This window comes from Rattus norvegicus, chromosome 20 (genome assembly GCF_036323735.1).
Source record: "Rattus norvegicus strain BN/NHsdMcwi chromosome 20, GRCr8, whole genome shotgun sequence".
Classification (NCBI taxonomy): domain Eukaryota; kingdom Metazoa; phylum Chordata; class Mammalia; order Rodentia; family Muridae; genus Rattus; species Rattus norvegicus.
Genome location: NC_086038.1, coordinates 15,951,905 through 15,979,185, shown reverse-complemented (window position 1 = coordinate 15,979,185; position 27,281 = coordinate 15,951,905). Strand labels below are relative to the sequence as shown.

The window sequence follows — 27,281 nt, the reverse complement described above, 5'->3', positions numbered from 1 at the left end:
AATAGCTCAATATTGTTCCAGTGGGTACCAAGCTTGGACCTCATGAACCTTATGGGAGAGATGATATTGACTGTTAATTGATTGGATCTAGAATCGACTAAGATGATCTCTCTATATGGGACTGTAAAGGCATTTCCAGAAAGTTGTGATTGAAGGGATAAGGTCTTCCCTCAGAGCGGGGTGGAATTTCCGGATGCAGCACGTATATAAAGATGCCGAAAGGGAAAGCAATGTTGTTTCTCCTTAGCTTCCTGTTGATGAGTGAAACTACCTTGGCCCTGGTACTACCCTTCACCAACATCTGAAATCAGAACTCGGCTACTTTGGTCTTCCTCTAAGACCAGCAACTCTCCAGGGCATCATCCAGGCCCTTAGCAGCGGACTGGGTCCATTGATGCTTCAGATTTATGGACTGACTGATTGCTACAGAGTTCTCAGACTTTCCAGGGTAAAGACAGCCATGCTGAACTCCTCAGAGGCTCTCCTGTAAAAGGGTTAAAAGTTCACTTTTGTTTTTACACACGTTCTATGATTCTGTTCCTCCAGAGAAACCTGGCTTCTAAACAACATCAAGTCCGAATGAGGGGAAGCTGTCAAGGTCACAGAAAATGGACATGACCTTGCTCTCATTCTTCTCCTGTTTTTTTTTTTTTTTTCCCTCCGGAGATGGGGACCGAACCCAGGGCCTTGCGCTCGCTAGGCAAGCGCTCTACCGCTGAGCTAAATCCCCAACCCCCCGCTCTCACTCTTCTCAATTTGGGAATCTATGACGTAATGCTGGGGGAGCTGTTGGCAAATGTGAGCCTTTGGTGCGTACTGGAGAGGAGGCAAGCAGAGTCTGAGGCCGATAGCTAGCAAGGACAGTGAATACTGTTAGTTGATGGGAGCAGGGCTAAGCAGAACAATAGAAGTCCATTTTATTTTATTTTAGTTTTAGTTTTTTATTGATCCATTTCATTGGATTTTTTAATTTACATTTCAAATGTTATCCCCTTTCCCCCAACCAACTGCCCACCCCTTCTCGCCTCCCCACCCTGACATTCCCCTACACCGGAGGGTCCAGCCTTGGCAGGACCAAGGGCTTCTCCTCCCTCTGGTGCCCAACAAGGCCATCCTCTGCTACATAGGCAGCTGGAGTCAGGGATCTGTGCCGAGTGTACTCTTTGAAGGGTGGTGTAGTCCCTGAGAGCTCCAGTTGGTTGGTATTGCTGTTCTTATGGGGTTGCAATAAAACTCCAAAAGATGCCAAGGCTCATAAGATGAGACATACAGCACTTCCCAAAGACGAAAAAAATGAGTTTTTATTTTTCCTCAAGTAAAACAACTCCAACAAATTTAGTGCCTTAACATTCTATTTATCTACCATTCTTGACGTGCTCCCAGGACGCTGACATTTGATGTGCCTAGGCATTCTGGAAAAAGAAAAGGGAAAAATACATGATGTCATTCATGTCCACAACTTGGAATCATTCTCCTTGAAAAACAACTTCTGTTCTGACAATCAGCTTTCAGGCTTTTTTGTCGGTTGGGGAGCACATTATCACATTAAAACCCAAAGGTCAGACATCTGTGAAACATTGTGTTAAAAGCCGAGAAGCTGAGGCAGAAAAAAAAAATCCTTTCTGCCTCAACTCGATATAAATTGCAGATCAAACAGCGATGCAGGCTGACAATTGCTGTCCAGTCTGAACTAAATTGTATTCCATTTGACTTCTAAAATGTCATACTGGGTGTTGCATGGGGCTTTAATTTTCAACTGCCCAGTCTTGTTCTTGATATTTGTTCCTTCCAAATGTGCTCTCTGACCTTCAAATGATAGGATTTTTACTCCAGGATAAGCAAGTAAAGTCTTCGTTATGTTTGGTATAATCCGGCATTACTTATTTACTGAGCCGTTTAGTTTTTTAATACGTGTTTCCTTTGTGAATAGACAATGGCAATGTAATTATAACTGAATATTTTAGTAGGTAGTAGCATATAAATAAAATATTTTTATATCCTGTACATAAGTAAACTAATGGCTTGATAAGTGATATATTTAAAAAAATTTTTTTGCACCTGAGAGATAGCTCAAGTGGTAAATTATTTACCTTGCAAGCATTAGGTCCTGAGTTCTAGTCCAGAGTACAGGTAAAAAAAAAAACTAGGTGTGGTGGCATATGCGTATATTATCAGTGCGGGGACTTCACAGCCAGGTGAATCCCTGTGACTTTCTGCTCAGCCTGCATAGTCTCCTTAGTGAGACCCAGGCCACTGAGAGACTCCATGAACGACACTGAGGGGAGACACCAAAGACCGTCTTCTGGACTTATCATGGATATATACACACATACCTGTGCACACCTGCAAACATACATGAACCCATACCACACACTCTCACAAACACATCAGAGGAAGCATCCTTATTCTCTCCGCCGATACAAAAATGCACAGCTGTGACTAACCACGAACACTCTGTGATGTATACAGCTCAGGGTGACGGTCGCTAGGCCTCATAAAGCAGTTTTTGAGAGTGGCTCTCAGCTTTTTATTCTCTGCAAAGTGTCGGTTGTTTCTATGGCTATTAAAAAGAAAAGAAGAAAAATAAAAGATCACGTGGGTACCTGAGTCGGGGACATCCCAAAGTCGAGATGGGGTATGGAGATCCTTAGCATAAAGTTGAGCTCTGGGAGTTACTGCAGTGTTTTGCTAACTCGGGAAGTCACTTTTCTCTGTTCTGGTTTCCTCAACTACAAGACAAGTTTCATGATGTTTACTTCAAGGAAGAGGTCTCAGAACCTTAGCTGATGCCTAAAGGATATGAAAACCATGCAGAACAGTTAAAAAAAATTGAGAGAGATGCTTGCTGTGTAACACAAGTTAACCTCAAGCCTATCATTTTCCTGCCTTGGTCACTTGAGTACCTAAGGCACAACTGTGTACCACTCTGCTGGTAAGAGTAGTCCAAATAAATGTTATACTTATCAGTATGGTTATCATCAAAGTACATCTCACTTTCACTACCATACCAGGCAATTTCACTTATTTTATGGGCCTATTTCCAGATTGGGTAAACTGTTTATTAAGTGAACTAACCAGTCTGATTATTTATGCATTGTTATTATACTATAATTATCATTATTATTATTATTATTATTATTATTATTATTATTATTATTATTATTATCTTCACTATAGTAATCCTGGAGCATAGCTACAACCAGGCATGGAATCAGGAATCCTTAAACACTGGATAAAATGTCCAGAGTATCACAAAGAAGGTCCATTTCTGCCTGGGATGGTAAAGAATGCTTCAACCAGCATGGAAACTTCCACTAAGAAGAAAGAATGACAGACTGACAACAAACAGACCTACAGAGGAGAAAGGCAAGAAGAGAGGGACAGAGGAAAGGAGGGAGGGGAAAAGGAAGGAAAGAGAGAGGGAGACAGAGAGAGGAAGAGATGGGGGAGGGAGGGAGAGCGAGAGAGCGAGAGAGCGAGAGAGCGAGAGAGAGAGAGAGAGAGAGAGAGAGAGAGAGAGAGAGAGAAAGAAAGAAAGAAAGAAAGAAAGAAAGAAAGAAAGAGAGAGAGAGAAACTACTATGCTTCAAAATCCAACTGCATCCAGTCCTGCCTTGACAACTCTAAACTCTAAAATCAGCCCTTATCTGGGCCTATTAGGAAGAGCCTGGCCTCCACTGCTGGCATCTTCATTGGCCTTGTCTCATAGCCCTACCTGCAGGAACTCCTCCTCCGACCACCACCCTCACCTCTGCCGGCCTTGCCTCTGGCTCCCAGAATGCAAAGGGAAAGCCAAATATGGAAAAGGTCTGAGTCTCCTGCCTCATGTTATTTTCCCACAGCTAACGCTTTGATTCCCTATGTGCTACATACGTGTGTTCGTCCCTTCTTCTCTCCTACCCGTCTGTTACTCACGTCCATCCTCCTGATCTCTCCTATACTTCCCTGGCCCATGTACATAAACAGCTTAATGCTTCTGCTAACCTTTAGAAACCACAAGTGAGGGAAAACATACATTTGTCAGAATCTGATTCTTTTCTCTAAACGGATGATGGGCTCCAACTGCAGCCTCTCCTGGAAAAGGACATTTCTTTCTTTTTTTTGGCTGAATAAAAGTACATTTTCCTTACTCCTTAATCTCCTGATTCACTCAGGGGCTCATCCATTGAGATATTTATTCACTAGACCCTCCCTGTACGCTCCCCTTGAGACAGGTCAAATAGACTCTCCGCTGACTACTTAGCTTCCCCCCTCAGCTCCCATGCTACAGAATCCATTTACCTTCAAAGTTCCTTTTTTGGAAGGAGATACACTATCCCCAAGGCACTTTGAAGAGATGGCGTCACTCTGACCTTAACTCCAGCCTAAGGCCAGCCTGAAGACGTCCAAGTCCCAAACTGCAGACTGCAGACTGCATTCCTGCTGGTCTTTTGAGTGCACAGAGCTCCCTGACTCCCAGCCCCACCCAAACCTTCCTCCAGAGGCAGCTCCTGTCAGTCCCAGACCTTTGATTTTCAAGGAAGAGTTTAACAGCAGCCTGTCAGGGCCACAAACTCCGGAAGACACATGTCAAACTTCCCGAAAATGCTTCTGACTGCTTTCTCTTGGCTGAACACTCCACACCAGTCTTTATAATTCTGCCCTTGCTTCTCCAAGGATACAAGACTGCTTGCTATTCTCTATTTTTAACTCCTTCCCACATACTCATGGGCCTAGGCAGACACTCTCTTTAGACCACAGGAGCATGCTTTTAGCTTTGGGCCCTAAACAAAACTAAAATCCAAATGGGGAGAAATAATTCCAGTTACTGTTCTATTTTTGAATGAGAAACGGTCTTCTCTGGCTTTTCCCTTTGGCTACCACAAAATCACTCTGCTCAAATTTCCCCTCACATCTGATCATATTTGACACAGGAAGTCTGCATTCTACAAAGCAAATTAGATCCCAACAGCCCTAGACAAGCTTTTGACTTCTGTGGTGATTCAAGGCAAGAGAGCTGGCTGTGGCACCAGGTCCGGGAAGCCTGTTGTTTCGGATGCTGCTCCTTTTGCTTCTTCCAGTTTCTTTTTTTTTTTTTTCCTGAAGTCTTGCTGTTTAGAAGGCTAATCTGAACTTTATTCCAATTCTTTGCTTTCACCAATCCTGTGAGGAAAACATCTTCACTGGTCACACCAGTGTCTTGGGGGCTAAGGATGTAGCTCTTGGCAGTGCTTACCCAGCATGCCCACAATCAATGAACACGCTGTCAGTGGAGGTCAGGTTTCCCAACAGGCCCTAGGAGCTCTGCATGTGACCCCGCAGCAAATAAAGGTCAAGAGGTAGAAAGCGGTGCATACTGGTACTTAGTTTTCACCTTCTTGTTTGGTAGTTACCATGGTTCTTTCCCCAGCATGATTAAACTCATCCAGAAAACCCCTCAGAGATTTATCTCTAAGGTGACAACGTTGACAGTCAGTATAACCCATCCACACCACCCGAGAAGTATTTTCACGGAAGGAAAAATGGATCTGATGGGGGAAATCTCATTTCTTTTCCACACAGATAGCTTAGAGTCAGTGTAGCACGTTAGGTACATAACCAAGTTATTACAGTTATAGATGTTAAGGGGTCTGTGGGCACACTAACTGAAAATAAATCCGATTTTACAGTTTTAGATACTTAAGGGTGTTATTGTTATACATTACATATACTTTCTACCTAGAGACATGATTAGATTTTGAAAAGTAAATAATGTGGGAGCTGAGATAAGCTTTAAATAAAAAATATAGGGAGAAAATGGGATTGGGTTGCAGTTGGTCAGTTTTAAGAGTACATGAAACAGGCTTTACACACACACACACACACACGTACATACACATACATATATATCTTTGTCCTTAGAGAATTATTAAATGTATTGTCATTTCCATAATTTACTTCAAAAATTTTGGAATGATAGAAGGTAGAGAAAAATATGTTTTAAACCAGCATGTGTTTTTCTGTTTTGATAAGACTTGTGTAAGATAGGACTTATTTGGCTTGTACTTCCTGGTCACAACCCAACACAAAGAAATGTCAGAGACAAGAGCTCCAAGCTGAAGCATTGTCTCTAGGTCTGTCAGGCTGACAATAAAAATCTCACTAGACTATCATCACGCCTCCCATTTGAAAGTCAAGCTCTATCATAAACCTTTTTTTTTTCCCCCGGAGCTGGGGACCAAACCCAGGGCCTACCAAGCGCTCTACCACTGAGCTAAATCCCCAACCTCTATCATAAACCTGAATCATTTTTTTCAGGCATCTTGAGGAGACAGACGATCAGAGCACATGGCGACACAGTCATTTGAAAAGATACCAAGATATCTTCCCGATCCCTGTAAAGAAAGAGGTCTCTCTTTCTTGCTTTACCGGTTTGCCAGGAATCTTCTGGAGAACCTGCCCGGGGCTACAGTGAAGTCACCAATGCACAGAATCCTGACCATCTGCAGCCAACGCTCAGAATTGGAGCTGACTCATTCCCTCCAGCAGTGATGAATGAGGCTCCGGGGCTCACTGGAGCCTTTGAATGCTCTTATTTGAATTACAGCTGCTTCTGAAAGTAGCCTCTCCTGAACCTCCTCACAGACTTCATCCTGTGGAAGACAGGAGCCTGATCTCATAGCTGTCTCGGCTACAGTTGTCCTCAGAGTCCTGAAATGGGTCACGTTCCTGTGCCCTGCGTCTGAAGCAGGGTCCATGGTTGTGTTTTATGTTATTTATCCTTCGCATTTATATACAAGATTCACTGACATCTAGTCTGGGCTTACAAAAAGTACTGAATAGTGGATGAGTGAAAGTCTTTTACCTTTTGATTGTCAAGTTGTGTACTAGTTCTTGTGATAGGACGTAGATGTGTAAACAGGAGAGTTAGTAGTTTATAATTCAGGTCTTGTGGCTTTCCAAGTGACTATTAAAATCTGACTAGGGCTTGGTTATACAGGAATTGTGTTCTATGAAACCCATTTACTAAGACCTTAGTGCCAGTGGGACTTTGTTATTAAGTGGAAGCTTTTCACAGATGCCTGTGGTCATGGGACAGGAGAATCTCTTTACTGTGTTCATAAATGCCAAGGAAGTTGCCTTGTGAGGACATTTCAGGTATGATTTTTAATCACATCTGAAAAATTCCCTTTTCCATGAAGGATAAAATCCTCACAGGTTGCAAGCACTGTGCTGTGCACATTCCTAACACCCATTATTTTAAAATATCTGCTTCATGTTTGCCTTAAAACAAATGATTTTACTTACCCTGCCACTTCCCTTCCTTCTGAGAGAGGAGTACGAAAGTCGCTGTGAAGGAGCTGTTTTGGATGAAGCTTTCTTCTTAAGAGTATTAAGCTGATGGTCTTCATGTGGGTCCCTAATTGGACCTGTTTATTGACTGTCATTGGATCCCCTTCCCCTAACTCATTGGGCCTCAGTGGGAGAGGATACACTTAGTCCTACTATGATTAAATGTTCCAGGGTGAGGAAGTAAACAAAGGGAGCAGAACTTCCCTTTCTCTGGGAGAAGAGGGAGGGAATGGGGTTGGAGGGAGGGAGGTACTGGGAAGAGATGGGCTAGAGGGCGATTAGCTTGTAAAGTGAAAAAGTAAATTAATTTTGTAAAAAGAATATAAAGCAAGTTACCCAAATGTCAACCTATAGTTATTACTTTCTATCAAGTTATGGATTTCTACACATTGCACAGAAAATAAAGCAGAGATATTATCTATAAAATGATGCTGTGTACATAGCAAATCACATGTACACATACATGTACCTTCACATGAAGTCCCTTTCCCTTCATTACTATCTTCCAATCACAATATATTTAAGGAAGAAGAACTTCAATGACAGAAGCTTTAGATGTGCTTTCCGCTCAGTGTATTAAAAATGAACTCATCCTAAAATGCCAATCAGCACAATCAAGCCCATGTGTGGCTTTTGTTGACTATGAACCCAGGAAGACAATCTTAGCTGCACTCACAAATAATTTTTCCAAGAGACATAAAACAAAAGCAATGTGTGTTCTTAAGCTTATTCCTTTAGGCAGGTTAAACACTGGCAGAACAAATCCATAGAAGATAGAGAGCAGAATGATGTGATTTAGACAGATACTATTTTCCTGAGATGTCTTATTTCTGAAGCTAAGACTTGCCATTTCTGAAATTGTACTGCAAGTCTTGGTACAAATTGCCAATGAACTACTAATAAAAGCTCAAGAGGACAACAGAAAAAAAGAGGATGATCTCTCTGTCTTTAACTTTCCAGGGCTGGGATGACAGATTTTCCTTACAACATTAACTTTGGGATGGTTTTAAAATATCTTCTATTTCGTCTGGAGAGAAGGCTCAGTAGTAAAGAGTGCTTGGTGCTCTTTCAGAGGACCTAACTATGGTACTCAGCACCTTGGTTTGGCTATACACAACTACCTGTAACACCAAAAGAACCTGACATCTTTGTGGTCCTCAGGCACTTTCACACATATGGTACACACACACATAAACACACACACACACACACACACACACACACACACACACTATTATTAATAATAATGTCTTTAAATTAAGTCTAGAAAAGTATAAAAGAATCAACAAACCATCTTATTGCTGGCCTCTTGTATTCCCTGTTACATCTTAGTTACTATGGTGATCCACTGCTATGAGCAACATTGCACATTCGTTTATGTGTAAAAACGTGAGAGAGTGAGGTCTTCGCAACTCTCCCTTAGTTTTCACTTCCTTGGCATGTTTACCACAGAACTTTACATAAGAGTTGGACATATACGTGTAGAAAGACTGAAAAGATAAAGACATGAAATGCTTGTGAGAATGTGGCCACTCAGGAAACTGACTTTTGGAACGCCTGCCTGAGTCTTATTATTTTGTTATTGTTTCTTAAGAAGTGTACTCCACAGTAATGAAAACTGTTAGATTTTTCATAAAACTACTTAAAAACATGTAGAAGTGCTTTGAGGTTGCAAAGCTGTCTGACTCACTTACATAACAGTTTCCCTCTTGAGGAAAGATGAAAATATTTTGTAAAAGGAGAGAAATAGAAAGATGAAAGGAACAGAGAGAGAGAGAGAGAGAGAGAGAGAGAGAGAGAGAGAGAGAGAGCTCATTTAAACAGTCAACATTTCTACAAGCATTTGGTTTTTGAAGAGAGTTGTAGCCCCACAAAAACTTTGACCCAAAATTTGGCCTTCTACAAGAAGTGTGAGGACAAAGAGACAGGGCAAATGGCCAACCAATGATTCACCCAACTTAAGACCCATCCAATGGGCCAGAACCAATCCCTATTATTGATACTCTGTTATGCTTGAAGACAGGAGCCTAGGACAACTGTCCTCTGAGATGCTCATCCCAGCAGCTGACCAAAACAGATGCAGAAACCCACAGTCAAACATTAGTCCTGGAAGTCTAGTGGAAGAGTTGGGGAAAGGATTGAGGAACCTGGAGGGGATATGAACTCCACAGGGAGACACACAGAGTCAACTAACCTGGACCCTTGGGAGTTCCCAGAGATTGAACCACCAACCAAAGAGCATACATGGGCTGGACCCAACCCCTGTCACTTATATAGCAGATGTGTGGCTTGGTCCTCATGAGAACCCCCAAACAACTATACTGGGGGAGCTGTTTCTGTTGCCTGCCTAAGGATACTGTTCCCCTAACTGGACTCCCATGTCTGGTCTCAACAGAAGAGAATATGCTTAGTCCCATAGTGACTTGATGTTCCATGGTGGGTTGATACCCAGGCGGGGGTTCCCCCTCATCAGAGGAGACGAAAAGAGGGGAACAGGGCCATGTTGGAGAGCTGAAAGGAGGGGGTCTTGGATCAGGATGTAAAGTGAATAAATAAATAAATTAATGTAAAAAAGAGAGTTGTAGCTTGTAGTACCCTAAGGAAGGGGAGATCCATTTATTAACATGATTACCCACTCGCAGGAGACTTTATCTCCAGTTGCAACTCAAGGTCAGTTGATAAGATTATGATCACAGCAGCATTTTCAATACCATCAAAATCAGTTGTATGATTTGGACCTCTGGTGTGCAAAAACTACAATGATTAATGTCATGGTGAAAATTGGGACAAAAAGCCGCTTGTCACAGCCACAGAATGTTTCTAGTCTGGTAAATACAAAATCAAGTTGACTCACTCTACAATAAAAGCTTCACCCAGCACTGACTACAGTGAATTCAGAAAAACATCGCGAGGGGCTTTACAAACTATCTTCACACAAGCACAAAAATCTGTGTTGGGGGGCTCTTGGCTTGTCCCTCAGCCCCCAAATTCCTGTTTCTTAGTCCCAATGCTTCATTTTTCTGTTCATTTAGATGCATTTTGTGTCTCTGGGGAATCTTTACTTCCTCTTCAGGAGTTAGGTTTAGCATTTGTCTATAATTCTGCAGTTCACGTCTTCCTACTATTCGGGAAAAGCACCCTTGTATTAAATCGTGTGGCAGTATGAATACATTACCAGGTAAACTGGTAACCTTTGACCTTAGTGGTTTGAGCGTGTCTAGGACAGGAAGGATGGTCAGTCAGACTTGAAAATCTTCCATCTTTTAATTATCTTTCACCCTTGCCAAATGGCATTATGGGAGATAGTTACCAGTACTATCTCTCTCCACAGAGTAACCTGGAGGCTAATTTTAAATTATTTAAGGAAAATCATCCTTTCTTTCTCGATGAGTCCCACCTTGCCTGTGGCCTATTAGCTCCATAAGATCCAGCTCTTCACTTAGCGATGCTCATACTACCCTCTCTGCACATGCAGAATACCTTTCTGGCATTTTCTTATCCTTCTAGACTTTACACTTAAATTCTACCACAAAGAAGCCTTCCCTGACTGCCTGATATAAAGGAGGTTTCCTTGACACTGACTTTGAGGAGAATTGTGTTGGTGTCTTTATAACCTGCACGTCTGTGTGAATTTACCTTTCTACTTACCTGAAATCTATTACTATATTGTACTGGCTGGTTTTGTGTGTCAACTTGACACAAGCTGGAGTCATCACAGAGAAAGGAGCTTCCCTTGTGGAAATGCCTCCATGAGACCCAGCTGTAAGGCATTTTCTCAATTAGTGATCAAGGGGAGAGGGCCCAGCCCAATGTGGGTGGTGCCATCCCTGGGCTGGTAGCCCTGGGTTCTATAAGAAAGCAGGCAGAGCAAGCCAGGGGAAGCAAGCCAGTAAGTAACATCCCTCCATGGCCTCTGCATCAGCTCCTGACTCCAGGTTCCTGCCCTCTGTGAGTTCCTGTCCTGACTTCCCTTGGTGATGAACAGAAGTGTGGAAGTGTAAGCTGAATAAACCCTTTCTTCCCCAACTTGCTTCTTGGCCATGATGTTGTGCAGGAATAGAAACCTTGACTAAGACAAATATCCTAAACCACACATAGGTGAGGGTAGTGCATACAGCATAGAAATATCTACCTCACTGCCAGGTAGTTGGAACCCCTTAAATATTTGTTTCATGGATAATATATTAATTTTCAAATAATAAATTCTTACAGAAAATAAGGTGGCAAAATGGCTTTATAATTTTATAAATACAATAGAATAACAGGATGAAGTGAAGTGTCTCTTTTGTTATTGTTGTTGTTATTGTTGTTGTATATTATTAAAATAGATGGTGCTTTTTATGTTGTCAGGGCAATTTCACATTCATTTAAATAGGATTTGTAGTTATCAAATAACTAGGAATTTATTCACCTGAACCTAGAATTAATCAAATTTGTAAAAGGCTACTCTGGCATTTATTACCAGAAAGAATGATACACGATATATGAATTCATGTGTATAGCCAGCTAGATACATTTTTTAACACTCAAAACTAAAGTAAATGTTTCTACAAATAGCAATATTCTTAATGTGTAACAGACTTTATGGATTAGAATTAAAGTTTCATTGTGCATAGCAAAGGTCTGGAAAATGGTGTCTTTCGGCAAAATAGTAATGATGTCCTTTGTCAGAATTATGTCCTGAAAGGTTCACCCCATATTTCCAGTGTTCAAATTTAGCATGGCACATAGATGAAGGACCAAATGGAATTTCTTCAATTGACATGTTGAGTCCCCATTAGTTTGCAACTCCTATCTCTCAAACCCACTAGATATCCCAAAGGGTATCTAGGATTTGCTGTCTTCAGTTTAACAAAGAGCTGTGAATCCCTATTCAGAGACAAGATGGTGACTGACATCGGAGAACTACAACATCACTTAGAGCCTAGAACATTTCGTTCCTACAGCACATCAATGTGAAGTGACCATGTCAGTGTAGATTTATTACATCAGTGGAGAGTGGTAGAGTGATCACATCAAGACAGTAGGATCACATCACTATAAAGGGATTACATTGATGTAGACTGACCACAACCATGTAGACCATCCAGATCCATGTAGACTGACATCAATGTAACGTGCAGTACATTATTTTTGAAGTGTATCTTCAATCTCCTCAAAGGCAATATTTTCTTTACCTGACCCAAGGGGTATGTTCAGTTATTAATTAGAGAAAACTTGCACAAATACAGAAGGAAATTTTCTGTTCCTAGATATAATATTGTTGCTTTTTGCAAGGAGGTTGTGTTGACTCTAGGTCCTCTGGAGATGATTCCTGACAGCCTAGTGCGGTAAAATAATAACAAATGTATACATATGATCTCATTAATCAGGTCTTGGGGGAGGTAACTATTGATGTAAACTCAATGTTAGGCAAGAACTCACAAAAGTCTATAAGTAAAAATAGAGTGTAAGATCCTGTTTGACTCAGATTTCAATTTTCCTTTGGGGAAATTTAGGAGACAGTGGGATAGGAAATAAATTCAGAGAGGTGAGAGAAAGTTGGAGAAGAAGAAGGGAGGGAGTGAAGGAGAAGCAAGAAGAAGAGAGATAGCTTTTGTGGCAAGTATTTATCAATCAATCAATCTATCTATTTACTTATTTATTTACTTACTTAATTATCCTGAAAATGTCTGTACTTAGTGTTTGCCATCCCTGACACATATTATTCCTTATCCTTTTCCCTTCAAATGGGTGAATTTTTTAAAAGTTTGATCGATCATAATTGATGTGCCCATTGTTAGCTTTGCCGAGCTTTGAGATAATGGAAATAAATATTTAAGCATGAGTAGAAAAAATATTTCATGAGACATTGATTATTAGAGGGACTGGGGAGTGTACTTGGCTGCCCCTGGCTGGAGGCAAGCTTAGGTATTCAAACTCCCTGCTTCAACCTCTGTAGGCATGTCCCAGAATGTTTCTTGCTAGGTTTTTCTCTGATGTCTTGAAGTGAAAATGTTAGCATTGCATAAACAACAACAAAGTTCAGATGCTATCAGTTGTTTAGGATGCCTGTTTCCTTGATCTTACTCTTAAACCCTCTCAGCCTGTGTAAGTAATGCATCTGAAACCAGGCAGCTGGGTGGAGTGGATGCTAGGTGCTGGTCTCTTGATAATTCATGGTATTCTCTCCCTCAAACTTAGCATTACCTCCTTACATTGTCAAGGCCAAGGTTAATGTAGCAAAGAAGTGTTGTAATCAAAGGCATCCCAGCCACCCCTCCTCTTCCTCATCCCTAGGGCTTGAGTCCTCCCTTTTGCTCTTGTTCTTGATATGTGTCTACAAATGTAGAAACCTATCAGTGTGATGGGTAAGAACATGATTGGCCAATACGAGCAAAGGAAAGCTTAACTTTCATTCGTGCAATGAAATGACCCATTAAGTTCTAGTTTGTATTTATATACTTTTTCGAAGAAATACATGCATTTCCCATCCCCCTTGCTTTTCGTTTGATGGCTGTGACATTCATTTTATGTAGCTCCTTCACAAAAGCATAGCACAACTCAGCAAGTATCGTTTCATTATATGTTGCTACATTGAGGTTTTAAATATGGGTCAACACTTCTTTATTATTTTTTATTTTATTATTATTATTTTATTATTTTTTTTCTAATTTACACAGCCTACTGGCAGAAACACACCACATCCTGGCCTTTCTTCCTTCTCATTGAGACATTGTTTGAGTTTGTGCATTTGTTTTCTGATATATAGAAACATTTGGCCTTCAATCTTTTTAAAAAGTATTAAATAATTATTTTATTTATTTATATCGAAAATATTACCCTCCTCCCAGGCCCCTATCGAAGAGTTCTTCACCCCCTACTCCCCTTCACCTCTGAGTCTGGGCATCAAGTCTCTAAAGGATTAGGCACATCCTCTCCTATTGAGACCAGACAAGGCAGTCCTCAGCTACATATATGCCAGGGCAGGACAGTGTGGGGCCTTGAAACAGCCCATGTATGCTCTTTGGTTGCTGGCTTAGTCTCTGGGAGTTCACAGAGTTCCAAGTTAGATGCTGTTGGTCTTCCTTTGGGGTTACCATACCCTTCAGTTCCTTTAACCATTCTATAGGGGTCCCTGACCTCTGTCAAACACTTGGCTGTTAGTATCTGTCTGTATCTGTCTCAATCAGATGCTGGTAGATCCTCTCAGAGGACAGCCATGCTAGACTCTTGCCTGTAAGCACAACATGGGATCAGTAACAGGGTCAGGGTTTGGTGCCCATCCATGGGATGGACCCCAATTTGGGCTGGTCACTGGTTGACCTTTGCTTCAGTCTCTGCTCCATTTTCGTCCCTGTATTCCTTTTAGACAGGAACAGTTCTGGGTCAAAAATTTTGAAGGTGGATCGATGTCCCCATCCCTCCATTGGGAGTCATGTCTGTCTACTGGAAGTGGTCTCTTCAAGTTCCATCTCCCCAATTGTTGGGCATTTAGGCTAAGGTCACCCACATTGGGTCCTGGAAGCCTCTCCGATCACAGGTCTCTGGCACTAATTTTTGTCAGTGTACTAGTGTTTAGATTTAGGGTCCTTCAATAATGCATTTTCCTGGTAAAATAACATAAATTAAATAACCAAATTACATCTCTGACAAAAACAAGAAATACCATTTCATTAAGCAAGAACAAGCAGAACAGAATACTCGAGTGATTCTAAGTAGAGTAATCAAGTACTACCCAGGTAGGCATGTGACTTTCAAGCTAAGGAGGGAACTCTACTGTATCCTATGAAAAATGTTATATGATTCTATGTATGTGGGCACACTAAAAGTATTACACATTTAGAAATAGGATGTAGAATGGTTGTTGCTAGGGGCTGAAGGAATGGGGAAAAGCTGCTGCTACTTAGTAGGCACAGCTCTTCAGTTACAAAAGATAAGAAAATTGAAGACATTTGTCATGCAACCATGCACATGGAGTTAGCAGACACTTATCTCAGACCTTTGCCAAGAGTAAGGTTTCATTTGCTGCTTTTACTACAATTAATAAAAGAAACCTGCTGTAGAAGAGAGTGTTATTCCATGCAGGCTATGAATCATAACCATATGATACTGTTCCAAAATTTAATGAGGCAGTATACCCAGGCTAATGCAAAACCACTTGGCTAAAGGCGAGGGCTACCAAAATCAACAGAAAAAAAAGGCTTGCAACATTGATGTCAAAGAGGGAGATAAAATAAACTTCTCTTTGCAATAGATAGAGACCATTACAGAAAATCACAACCAGTCAAAATGCAGCAAATAAGTGATTTTTATCCCCAGCACAACTACTACCATTAAGACTCAGGAAATGTCTTAAAACAAGAGACAGAAAGACTCTAAGAGCTAGTAGAAGAGCGTGTCTGCAGTGAGATTGTATCTCCTAGAAATGTGAGGGAAGTTACACCTATAACGCACAACAAAATGGCTGCCTGAACAATGTCTGAACAAGGACACCACCAATAGACAAAGAACTATAGGTAATTAAGAAATGGTGAAAGGGAAAAAATAGTCTGTGCCATGTAAGAACAGCATACATGCATTTGTTCAAAATAAGCATTGAAAGACAAGTAGCTAATGTCATCCCCATTGGGTCCTGGACAGAACCTAAAGAGACCACTTTCAGTAGATAGGCATGACCCCCAACTGATGGATGGGGCCACCCACCCATCTCAAAAAATTTTAAACCAAACCAGAATTGTTTCTGTGTAAAGGAAACGCAGAGACAAAAAAATGAAGCAGAGACTGAAAAAAAAGGCTATCCGAAAACCACTCACCTTGGGATCCATCCCATTTGCAGACAGCAAACCCAGACAGTATTGCTGATAACAAGAAGTCTCCCAGATAGGAGCTTAGTATGACTGTCCTCGGAGAGGCTCTGCCAGCATCTGACTAAGACAGATGCAGATACTCACAGGCAACCATCAGACTGAACCTGGGGACCCCAATGGAAGAGTTGGGGGAAGGACTGAAGGAGCTGAAGGGGATTGTAACCCCATAGGAAGAACAACAATATCAACCAACCAGACCCTCCTTCCCCAGAGATCCCAAGGCCTAAACCACCAATCAAAGAGTAATGGAGGGACCCATGGTTTCAGCTACGTATGTAGCAGAGGATGGCATTGTCTGGCTTCAATGGGAGGGAAGGCTCTTGGTCCTGTGGAGGCTGATGCCTCAGTGTAGGGGATGCTAGAGGAATGAGGTGAAAATGGGTGGGTGGGGAGGGAGCACCTTCTTAGAGGCAGGCAGAAATGGATGGGCTAGGGGTTTGCAGAGGGTGAGACTGGAAAGGGGGACAACATTTGAAATGTAAATAAATAAAATAGCCAACTAATAAAAAAAATAATAAATGGCAAGTTTCAAGCTGTTTAACCATCCATAAGATAAATATTTTGTTTGTACTCCAGAAAAAAAAGACAAGCAACACAGGATGCCATAGGACCCAACAATGTTCTCTTATGACATCAGCAGTGCCTATAATAATAATAATAATAATAATAATAATAATAATAATAATAATAAAAATCTGCAAATCAAAATACATAATAAGATTTTAATTTTTGAAAGCTCAACTTACGCGTGGGAAAGGGGTTTTCCAAAGCTCGAATTAATCATGCACAGCCTATTTGTATTTAAGAACAACCATGTTGTCATGTGTGTTCATGCATGATACTACATACTTGCTAAGTGTAATGCTATAGTATCTATGTTAATAGAATTTGTTTATGATACTAGCTTGAATACCATTTTAGATCTCCACTTCTGTATTTTCTTTTGTTGACAATCTGTTCTCAGTTGTATCAGCATTTTGCTGCTGCTGCTGCTGCTGCTGCTGCTGCTGTTGTTGTTGTTGTTGTTTGATGCTCTTTCTGTGTGGTCCTTAGTGGGTTTGGAAGTAGAGCTCAGATATGAAATCTTAGCATTCCCTCCATGGCTTCACACATTCAAAAACTTGAGTGCTAATGGCTCTGTGCTCTGCAAGTCATCAAGGAAGAGGGTGGCCATGCAGATGCCAGGAGGCCTGCGTTAGACTTGGAGCATGTGTCCCAAACAAGGGCACAGGCTGCAGGAACAGTTGGACGGTCATTAACCATGACATACTTGTCTTTGATGCTCAAAGGAAATAGCCATGGAGTAGACTTCTCTCAAAGTCTATTTTGAAAACGGATGCCTGTGGGTGACTATCTGCTCACAGGCAAACTTCTGTCCTTCAGGTTTGGAAAACCCCTTTCCCTGCAACTCACACAGCCTGGCTTTCAAGAACCAGGGAACCCTGCTGTTTCGCACCACCTCCCTGTCTGGCTTTTGCCTCCTCCTGCTGTGAAGTGGTGCTTAAGCTTGTAGAGCTTGACTATCTCTAGAGCTGTGGCTATCACATTTATGAAGAGCATCATCATAGTATTTAAGATCCAGAGTGCACATAAGTGGTGAGGATCGTAAATTATGAGCAAAGCTTTTTCTTGAAAAATAAGGAAATGTGGTGACAGGATTGATATTGATTGATAAAAATTTTCCATATTGTGACTAAGACAAATTGTGTTTCTAGTGCATAGTGCAAATGCACTCTGTAGATAGTAACACACCCTTCATTTTCCTTCCCATCTTTTCCCTCTTTCTTTACTTTTGCTTATTTCCTCCCTTCCTCCCTCCCATGTAATCACTTCTTAATTCATTTTTAACCACTCTTCTTTTCCAATGATTTGCATTTTTTACAACCACTGCTAATTTTTCATAAAGTAAAAATATTACAGTCAGGCCTGGTAATGCCTAAAATGCCATCGGCAGAGGTACCGTGGGCTCAACTCCCCTTCGGGCTATATAGCAAGAACTCTGTGTTGAAAACTTTATCAAAACCACAGCTATACAGATCGATAGCTGAGCATCCAGAGACAAGATGGAATCAATTCGCTTTTTTCATGTGGCTCCTCTTCCGGCATAATTCCATGCCAGAACTTATTGAACAGATAACCAGAGAACTCTGAGACCCTGCAAGGAAGGGCAACAATCCTGAGATTGAAAACTCTTATACATCACCATGTGGTGATTTTCCTGGGTTTTCTTTTTACCTCTCAGATATCAGGGGTGCTGAAGAGACCCAGAGCACTGAACTGCCAACAGATATGGGAGGAAAGGGAAAAAAATAGCAAACCAAAAGAAAAACATCCTATCTTCCCAGCCCAGCAGACTTTATGGAGCTCTGGAAACTTCGCCTTGAGGCTGTGGTCTACCTCTCGACCAGCTTCTGCCCAGCCTATCCGTCATTCATTCTGGCTTTACTCCATGTTTTTCTCTGCAGCAGAAGCAAAGCCACTGAGCTGCTCTGCCCTTGTAGAACCAGAAACGGAAGTGCTTCATCTGTACACAGCAGCCGAGGAATAAAGACTCATGTCCAGGCTTCCAATTGATGGCAGAAAGACAAAAAGATCTAAAACTTTCTGGCTACAAATGGCTCCCATGGCAGGACCTCCAAGAGTGGGGAAGATTAGCATATTAGAAGCTCATGAGAATGAGTTAACACTTTGCAGAAGATTGGAAACCACAGGTTATAGTTGGTGCCATGGCTGCTGTTGAAATAGAATACTTAGAAGAAAAATTAAAGCTCAAGAAAATAGTGAAAAGGTCTGAAAAACAATTAACATTATTATGCAGAAATCCAGCAGGACTCAACTGAGAAAAAACAATCATCGAATGCCAATATAGAAATAAATCTCATAGTCTAGTTTTCTGATAAAGATTTCAAACTAAGTATTCTAAATATTTAGATATCATGTAGAAATTCTCTCAAAATTCAGAGAAATTCTCAGCAAATAAGAAGAATGTACACAAAACAACTAAACGGAATCTAAACTAAGTATAATTATAAGGAAATTTTACTTCTGTAAATTAACATATACCTACAGAACATAGTTAATTACTTTTAAGTGTTAAATTTTCTAAATATACAAATTTAAGACAGATTTCTCAGAGTAGCTTAAAGCATATGATAAATTATATATTTTTAAGATTTATTTATTTATTTCATGTATGAGTCCATTGCCGCTCTCTTCCAATATACCCAGAAGTGGGCATCAGATCTCACTATAGATGGTTGTGAGCCACTATGTGGCTGCTGGGAATTGAACTCAGGACCTCTGGAAGAGCAGTCAGTGCTCTTAATTGCTGATATAAGCTATCTCTCCAGCCCTGTTTTGTTTGTTTGTTTGTTTGGTTGGTTGGTTGGTTGCTGTTTTTGGTTTTGTTGGCTTGTTTTTTTTTTTTTTTTTTTTGGTTCTTTTTTTTTTTTTTTTTTCTTTCAGAGCTGGGGACCGAACCCAGGGCCTTGCGCTTCCTAGACAAGCGCTCTACCACTGAGCTAAATCCCCAACCCCTGTTGGCTTGTTTTTTAAAGATTTTACTTCAAGCATCTTTAAAAAACTAGACTAGACTAGAAGAAAAAGTGTGGAAAATGATGGCTTACCTACAACCGGAACACTGCCCATGTTAATCTAATCAAATTAAAAGCGAAACTAAGTTAAGCTGGCCACCTATCTAGAGCCTTCACCCCTACTGACAAGTACTCATCCTACTGGTACTGTAAGGCATTCTGCGTGGTACCAGAGGAGAAAGCCCATCTACAAGCCGTTCAGTCTACAGTGATGACCTATCTGAAAGATTCACGGGTGGAACAGTGGCAGATAATTGTGGGAGTAACCAACCACTACCTGACTGGACTTAAGGTATCCTCCTGAGATAGAACCTATGCAAGAGACTGTCTAGGTAGCCAAGGATCAGAGATTAGATAGGCCACGGGACTAGGAAGCAACCATTTACTACTGTTCTGCGAAAGGAACAGTAATAAAAGGACTCCTAGTGACATTCTGCTGAAGTCATGGATCAGTGTCGTGCTCAGCCATCATCAGGGAAACGTCCTAATACAATAACGGAAAAAATAGGCCAAAAACTACATTCAGGGTTGTGAGGTTATGTCCCTAAGTCAACCCCATGGCTCTTTATTGCTAAGGCCATTCCTTTTATGTGCATAGTGAATGAAGCCCAGTACAAGTTTGAGAAAGTCTATTGCAGAAACTCAATCGTACACGTTGAATGGAAATTCAAGTATCATACATATTTCCAATGTTGGTGAAATCAACGTATCTTCAAGGTACCTACTGATCCCTTTTAATTATTAATGCAAATATTTGTTAAGGCAGTGTGATAGTAATTAAGCTTCATAAAATAGGTTTACTGATAAACAGAACAGCAAGCCCAGGACTAGAACCATATAGATAGGTCTCCCGTTTTATCTCGCAGTAAAATGCCAAGGCAATTCAAAGAGGAAGAGGGGGGGGAGTTCAACAAATGGTGCTGAACAATGTGATGAGCAGCAGGAACAAGACCTAGCCTCAATGCTTGCCTCACATGAACACCCACATTCTTACTTACCATGCACCAGAGCTGGACCTCCTGTTGTAAGAAACACGAACTTTCCGGTCTCAACTGCTGAGAACAATCTTTACGTCCGGCTTGTAGGCTCATATTAAAACTAAATATGTGAACATAGGCATCATAAAATAAAACCGTTTTATATTGGGTTAAGACCTATTCCCCATTAATTTCCTTGGAGGCATAGCATCGGTAGAATGAGGCAGGTAGAGTGTCATCGGAGTGCAGTACAGACATCTCGGAAGTCAAGGCAGGAGGATCTTGTGAGCTCCGAAATTTGGGGACGGTTAAGCAACATTGTGAGACACAGTTTCAAATATCACTCAAATTTAAAACTGCCCAAAGAATTAACAGGAATACCCAGTATGTCTTCACTTTTCTACTCTCCCAGTGTGTTATTATAATAAAACAACAAGCACAGCTTTCTTTGAGTTTCACTTGCCTTGAAAACCAGCATAACCGTCCAAACCAAGTTGCTTTGGAACGTCAAGTACTTAAAGGATAAACAGAGGCAAAGGAAGGGGGAAAGTCCAAGGAATGACGTCGTCACATTTTTATATACTTTAAAAAATGAATGGTACTCTCAGCTTACCCAAGAACTCGTGACTTATTTCTTTTATGATTACATAAAAAGTCCGAGGGGGGGAGTAGGAATTTCTACAGGAATATTGCAATGCCATAGCAGTGACAGACAGGGATGAGATAGGCTAGGGATCCTGGATTCTCTGCTTGTTCTTTCTGTCTACGGGTCTTTCTTGATGGGTTACTCCTCTTAACATCTTCTTCTAGATCTGTCTTCTGTCACCTTCATCCCAGTTAAATGTGTTAAGGTTTATAAATAAGAAAGAGAAAAGTTTACATTAGCTTAAGATTAAAAGTAACAAGTTATCAAAATTAGGAAGGCTGTGTTTATTATTCAGGCTTAACCTTTTTTTTGGGACAAGGTCTCCCTACATTTAGACCTCATATACCCACTGCAGTTACAGAAGGCATTTGTAGCTAACTTTATTGTAACACTCACTTTCACAGTAGCAGGTCACGGAAGAGCAGTGCTTTTGTGTCTGAGATAAATGTTTAAGTGTCTGGGCTGTTATTTCTTCTGTGCTCCACCAATGGCGAAGCCAAATCAACTTAGCACTTACCTAAACGATGATGCAGGTAAGACGATTCTTTTCAAAGCGAATTTGAAGATTCGTGGAGATAAGGCAATATATATCCCTTTAAAAGTAGGTGGGAAGAAACCAGAACAAACTCAATGGCTAATCAGTATAATGTACATCACATTGAGTTTGGCACTTAAAGATGATTCCTTTCACTTTCGAGCTTTCCTAATGGTGCCTTGGCTCATTTCTGCCAGGAGACAAGGAGTCAAAAGCTGGAGGGCCAGACTGATTAGGCAGGATTCGACGGGTTTGAAGAAGAGATTTGCTTTCAGTGAGTCATCCTTCCTCACAAGAGCTTGCAATTCAGGTCAGGTGGTCCGTGTCCAAATTGCACAGATGCCGAGCATAGCCAAGAGAGATGACAAGACGGAATAGGGAATTGAACACTGGGTAAGGCAGAATCTACCCATCTGGAACCAGCAACCCAAGACAAGAACTGCCTTAGGAGCTGCAATTTAGATGCTAAACAAGGAGCTCCTCCCTAAAACATCATGGAATCTTTTGGTCTGGAAATTCCAGAAAGAGCGGTTCATGGAAGAGCTGTAATATTGTTCCTGATGTAAATGTTAAGCATCTGGGCTGCTATTTCTTAGTTGCGATTTCCGTGAAAGTCACAATTAGAGCCTTAAGCGTATTGATCAAATTGAGAATGAAAAATGAGCGGCCCCAAACCTCAAAAGGGGAATGTGGTGACTCACAGGAAAAGTTCCCGCAACCGGAAGATGTTACCGCAACCGGAAGAGATGAGTTTATTGAAAGGTTAGTCGAATTCATGTTTTACTCCTGCAACATTGCCTAAGTTATTACAGAAAAGGACTCTTCCCAAGAACTTTCGGCTGTTTTAACTAATTCTGCTTTCATGTACACAATGACTCCTACGGGAAACTGACAGGCATTGAAATTAAAGCATTAGAACTCCTACTCCTTGTCAAACAAAGGTGAGAGATACTTAACTACCTTCTGTGGTTTCCCAGAAGAAATGTTCTCATAATTATTTTAAAGAAATGTTCTCAGCCTTAGAGTCTCCTTAATAAACGACAAAATTAAATTCTTGATTAAGTAATTTATTGAGGGTCATCCATGGACTAGGTGGTCGAACTCAGGCTGGATTTGATTTTCTTTTATTCCTGAGTGTGTTCTTTGGTGTTGGCATGAATCATGCAGCAAGCGAGCTAATTAAAATCTTCTGTAATGGCAAAAAAAAAAAAAAATTCACACTCTTTGGTGAGAAATGCCTCTCTGAGCTAATACTGGGCTTTAACTATAGGACATACTTAGGGAACATTAAGATTTAAAGTGTGGTCATTTGGGTCTTATGTCTACATCATATTTTGAAATCTGTGTGTACAACAGCTTCTGTTCATTGTCTGAAACTATCCATTAATATCATATACATGTTTACTATTAAGAAAAGACACGTTTCCTCATATAGTTATCATATCTGGTACTTTCTAGTCTCCTACACATATACCTAATGTATTTTATCTTTCTTACAGTGTGGGTCTGAAAAATCACTTCCACTTCAAGGTTAAAACTGCCTCTCGTTGCCTGTCAGTTTTGAAGGCTGTCTGCTGCATCTAGAAACTAAGGTTAATTTGCTTTCTCAAAGAGTACTTTTAAGTTCCTGTCCCTATCCCTCTTTGTCGAACTATATCTAACAAAATGTTTCCTAGATTCATTATTTTTGTCTTTCTGTGTATAGCAGTCTTCCTTCTTTTGCCAGCTGCTTGTGATATTTTGTTTTTATTAATGGTTTGGATTAAGTTAAGTAATTACGGCATGCAATGACAGTTCCATTCATGGTTCATTCATTGGGTTAGGGCAGTGGTTCTCAACCTGTGGGTCCCAACTCCTTTGGGGGGGTCACCTAAGATCAATTGAAACCACAAATGTTTACATTATGATCCATAACAGTTGCAAAATCCAGTTATGAAACAGCAACAAAATGATTTGAGATTTTTTTTTTAAAGATTTATTTATCTTATATAAGTTCACTGTAGCTGTCAGACGCACCAGAAGAGGGCATCGGATCCCATTGCAGATGGTTGTGAGCCACCATGTGGTTGCTGGGAATTGAACTCAGGACCTCTGGAAGAGCAGCCAGTGCTCTAACCACTGAGCCACTGTCTCGAGTTCAGGAACTCTATTTAAAAGGATATCAGGCTGTAAGAACTTGTCTCAGTTTACTGTTATTCTACCCATGTTGTTAACATTTGTTTAGAAAGATGCTCTGCAACTCATTTTTGTGTGGTTCCTATGTTTTAAAGCTTATTGGTATGATTTCCGTGTTTAACCTGATGCTGAGGCCGTCTAATTTCACATACCACACTGCAGTGTGCCCATCTCTATAAGCTTGGCAGGTCTTTGTCTTGTTTCACACCTCTAAATAATGGCGTTTTGGACATTTATTTGCAGCGTATAAATTACCTTTTATATATCTTGTTCAGCGTTCACCATAATCTAATTTTCGAACATTTTTACTGAACCCTTCAAAAGAAACTATTCCTTTCCAGTTCCTCTCATTTGTCCTTACCTTACATTCTGTCCCCTCTCTTATCTATTGGTTAAGTATTAATTCACTCTCTGCTTTCATAGATTTGCCCTCTTTGGATATTTTACATAAAAGAAATAATAAAATCTGTAATTTGTGGGGGTACCTAGCTTCTTTGTTTTTCAAGGTTCACTGCTAGATTCCCATGCATTAATACCCCATTCTTTGTTATTGTCAATTTGTATTCCATTTATAGTAGATCTTTGCATTCCTTGTATCATGATGGGTTTGTTCTACTTTTGGCTCTTATAGACTTCGATTATGGTGTACATTTTGTGTGTGTGTGTGTGTCTGTGTGTGTGTGTGTGTGTGCATGTTTATATTTTGATTTACTTTGTCATTATACTTGGGAAATTGTGGATCATCCAGTAATTCTATGTTTTACACTTTGAGGAAATATAGCATTGTTTTCGGAACACCAAAGTGAGTTTATAGTCCCAGCAGTAATGTGAGGGTTCCTCGTTTCCACATCTGGAGCACATCTTGTTTTCTGTTAGCTCTACTCCTTCTCTGGAACATACAGATAGATGTACTTACAACTGCCTGTCTGCTGTCTTAACATCCATTTCTGTTCTAATCCATTTCCGTTCTAAACAGTGACGTATGTATCCAGTGATGCATTTTCTTTTAGTCATGCCTGGTAATGACTAAGCAAAGATCAGACATTGTAAGAGGAACCTATCCCTTGGTGCTTTTGCAGCTTCGTCATCATTACTGCAGTGTAGCCAGCTCCATGTTTAAGAGATTGTTAAGCCTCGTTCCTTTATCTGTTAGGTGGTGCCACAGCAGAGCTCAATGTAGGGTTGATTATTGCCAGTTGCAGGCTAACGCGTCTCAGGGGTGTATCAGCTCGCCATAAAATATGCAATCTTCAATACCAATTTGTGAAAATGGTAACTAATATCGACTCTGCTTTAATCTCCGAGCATCTTTAAAAACCCCTTTGGGAAATCTCCTTAGATATTGTTCAGGACTCAGCTGAGTATTTCAGAAAGCTGCTGGCCCTGGGTTCTCTGGGAGCAGCTTTCTTTCCCTCCCTCCTGCATTCTGTCGACCAACCCCCACCTCAGTTTAAGCTGTGACTTGGCCACGCAGGAGGCCCAGCTGGGATCTCTGATAAGGTCTTTAAAAGCACGATGTTTTGAACTCATATTATTTACTTATAGGAGAATGTTATTCTTTAGGGTCGTGGAGGAGGGGCCCATCTCTTTTCTTCAGCAGCAGCACATTCTAAAAAGAAGGCGTGACTACTGGATCAGATAATGGCCTTTTCCGGTGTCCACGGCTACCACCAGATTTTGCTTTCTCACTCTCTGGCCTTCAGCTGCTAATATTTCCTACTGCGCAGGCTCAGACCCCCCACCAAGCCCACAGAACCCAAATAACATCTACGCGTGCGTAGAGGGGCGGGACCCGAATCGACAACGTCCAATGAAGAAAGCGGATGTGCCCTTAGAGTCCTGCCTACTGACCCAGAAGCCAATCAAAGCCTAGGCGGGCAGTCTAGCAGAATCCAAAGGCGTGGTGGGCGTCAGAACCATGGCGGACGCGGAGAAAAACGCTGTTGCGGAGAAAAACGCTGTTGCGGAGGAAAACGCCGTTGCGGAGGAAAACGCCGTTGCGGATAAAAACGCAACGAAAGAGTGAGTGTGGAAGGCGAGGGCTTAAGGGCGGCGGCTCGGGCAGTGGCGGCGGAGGGACGGTGTCGCCCTAGCTCAGGAGTGCGAGATTCTGAGGAATCTCGTCACTCCAGCTAAGAAGTGGGCCTCTGAGAGACGTCGTCACCCGGATTCATGTAGGCCCGGAGGAGCCGTCTCGATTAGGGATGCAGCCCGAAAGGACTGTGTCATCCTACGCCATGAGTGCGGCCTTTGAGGGATGATGATGCCGCCTCAATGGAGGAGTGCAGAATCTGACAAATGTGACGTCTCTTCTTTTTGATGCCTATTAGGGGCTTTGTGGCGTTCTGCTTCAGGGGTATGACTAAGCAGGGACTTATTTCTGTATGCGGAGTGATATCTCTAGATGGCTGTCGTAGGTAACCTTATGTCGGATGCTGCCTTGGAGGGACATTACCTCACCCACCCCGAGCCCTGTGGTGTATGTTCTAAAAGAATCAGTTCCATTACGGTTGTCCTAATCAAGCCTTTTGCCATTGTAGACTTGCTTCATTCCTGTCACAACCTTTTTCTTTGGTATTTTTTTTTTTTTTATCTTTATCTCGATGCTCTAGCGGATTGTTCCAGCCAGCAGGACTACATACGCATCATGGATTCTGAGACCCGCCCTTACTAGCTTGTCTTCCAAGACTCGCCCTTGCTTTGGCTTTTCTCTGTTTTTATATATATGCCCCTGCTACTGCGTCACCCAGTTTTTAATCCATTGTGACATTCCCCGTTTAAAAATTTAGTTTCGTCTGAACAGTCTTCACACCCCCCAGCCCCTCCCCCACCTCCCCAGGCTTTCAGAGGATTACCTCATAGCTCTTGGTTGCTACTTCATGTTCTTCAAACACGTGGTGATTCTGATCTCATTCTGAAGTCCTTCAAACCCTTGGGTAGACTCTGAGCATTGGCATCCTCCCCGACATAGATGCCAGTGCGTATGTCCTTTAGAGCTAGTATGGTATGGTAGCCCGATCTCACTCATGCCTTACAGGGTTCTGGCTGAGGCAGCAAGCGTTCTGGAACCTGTAGGATTGCCGGAAGAAGCAGAGCTGCCTGCCAAGATCATGGAGGAATTTATGAGGGTATGTATAAAGTGGGACCCAGCTGGAATGGCCTATTGAAGTAGTGAGCGGCGATGGGGAAGGACAAA

General features: G+C 41.4%; 1 protein-coding gene and 1 long non-coding RNA gene across 5 annotated transcripts in view; one reads left to right on the top strand and one right to left on the bottom strand.

Moving 5' to 3' along the window:
- Positions 1-915: 915 nt before the first annotated feature.
- On the bottom strand, positions 916-27,128 carry LOC108349051 (uncharacterized). Of its 2 annotated transcripts, none has more exons than XR_001842440.3 (3): positions 26,941-27,128; positions 2,604-2,790; positions 916-1,412 (listed from the first exon to the last, which is right to left on the bottom strand). It is a non-coding gene; the product is annotated as an uncharacterized LOC108349051 (long non-coding RNA). The 2 variants fall into 2 exon arrangements; XR_001842441.3 differs by lacking the exon at positions 26,941-27,128 and adding an exon at positions 4,281-4,668.
- Positions 25,485-27,281, top strand: part of Zwint (ZW10 interacting kinetochore protein) — a 451,143-nt gene continuing 449,346 nt past the window's right edge. The window contains exons 1-2 of one of the 3 annotated variants that reach the window (XM_039098465.2): positions 25,485-26,107; positions 27,123-27,213. In XM_039098465.2, the coding sequence (XP_038954393.1) occupies positions 26,004-26,107; positions 27,123-27,213 (195 nt within the window). In that variant the 5' untranslated portion in view covers positions 25,485-26,003. The remainder of the gene's footprint in view (positions 26,108-27,122; positions 27,214-27,281) is intronic. The other 2 variants (XM_063278987.1, NM_147138.3) reach the window with 2 other exon arrangements.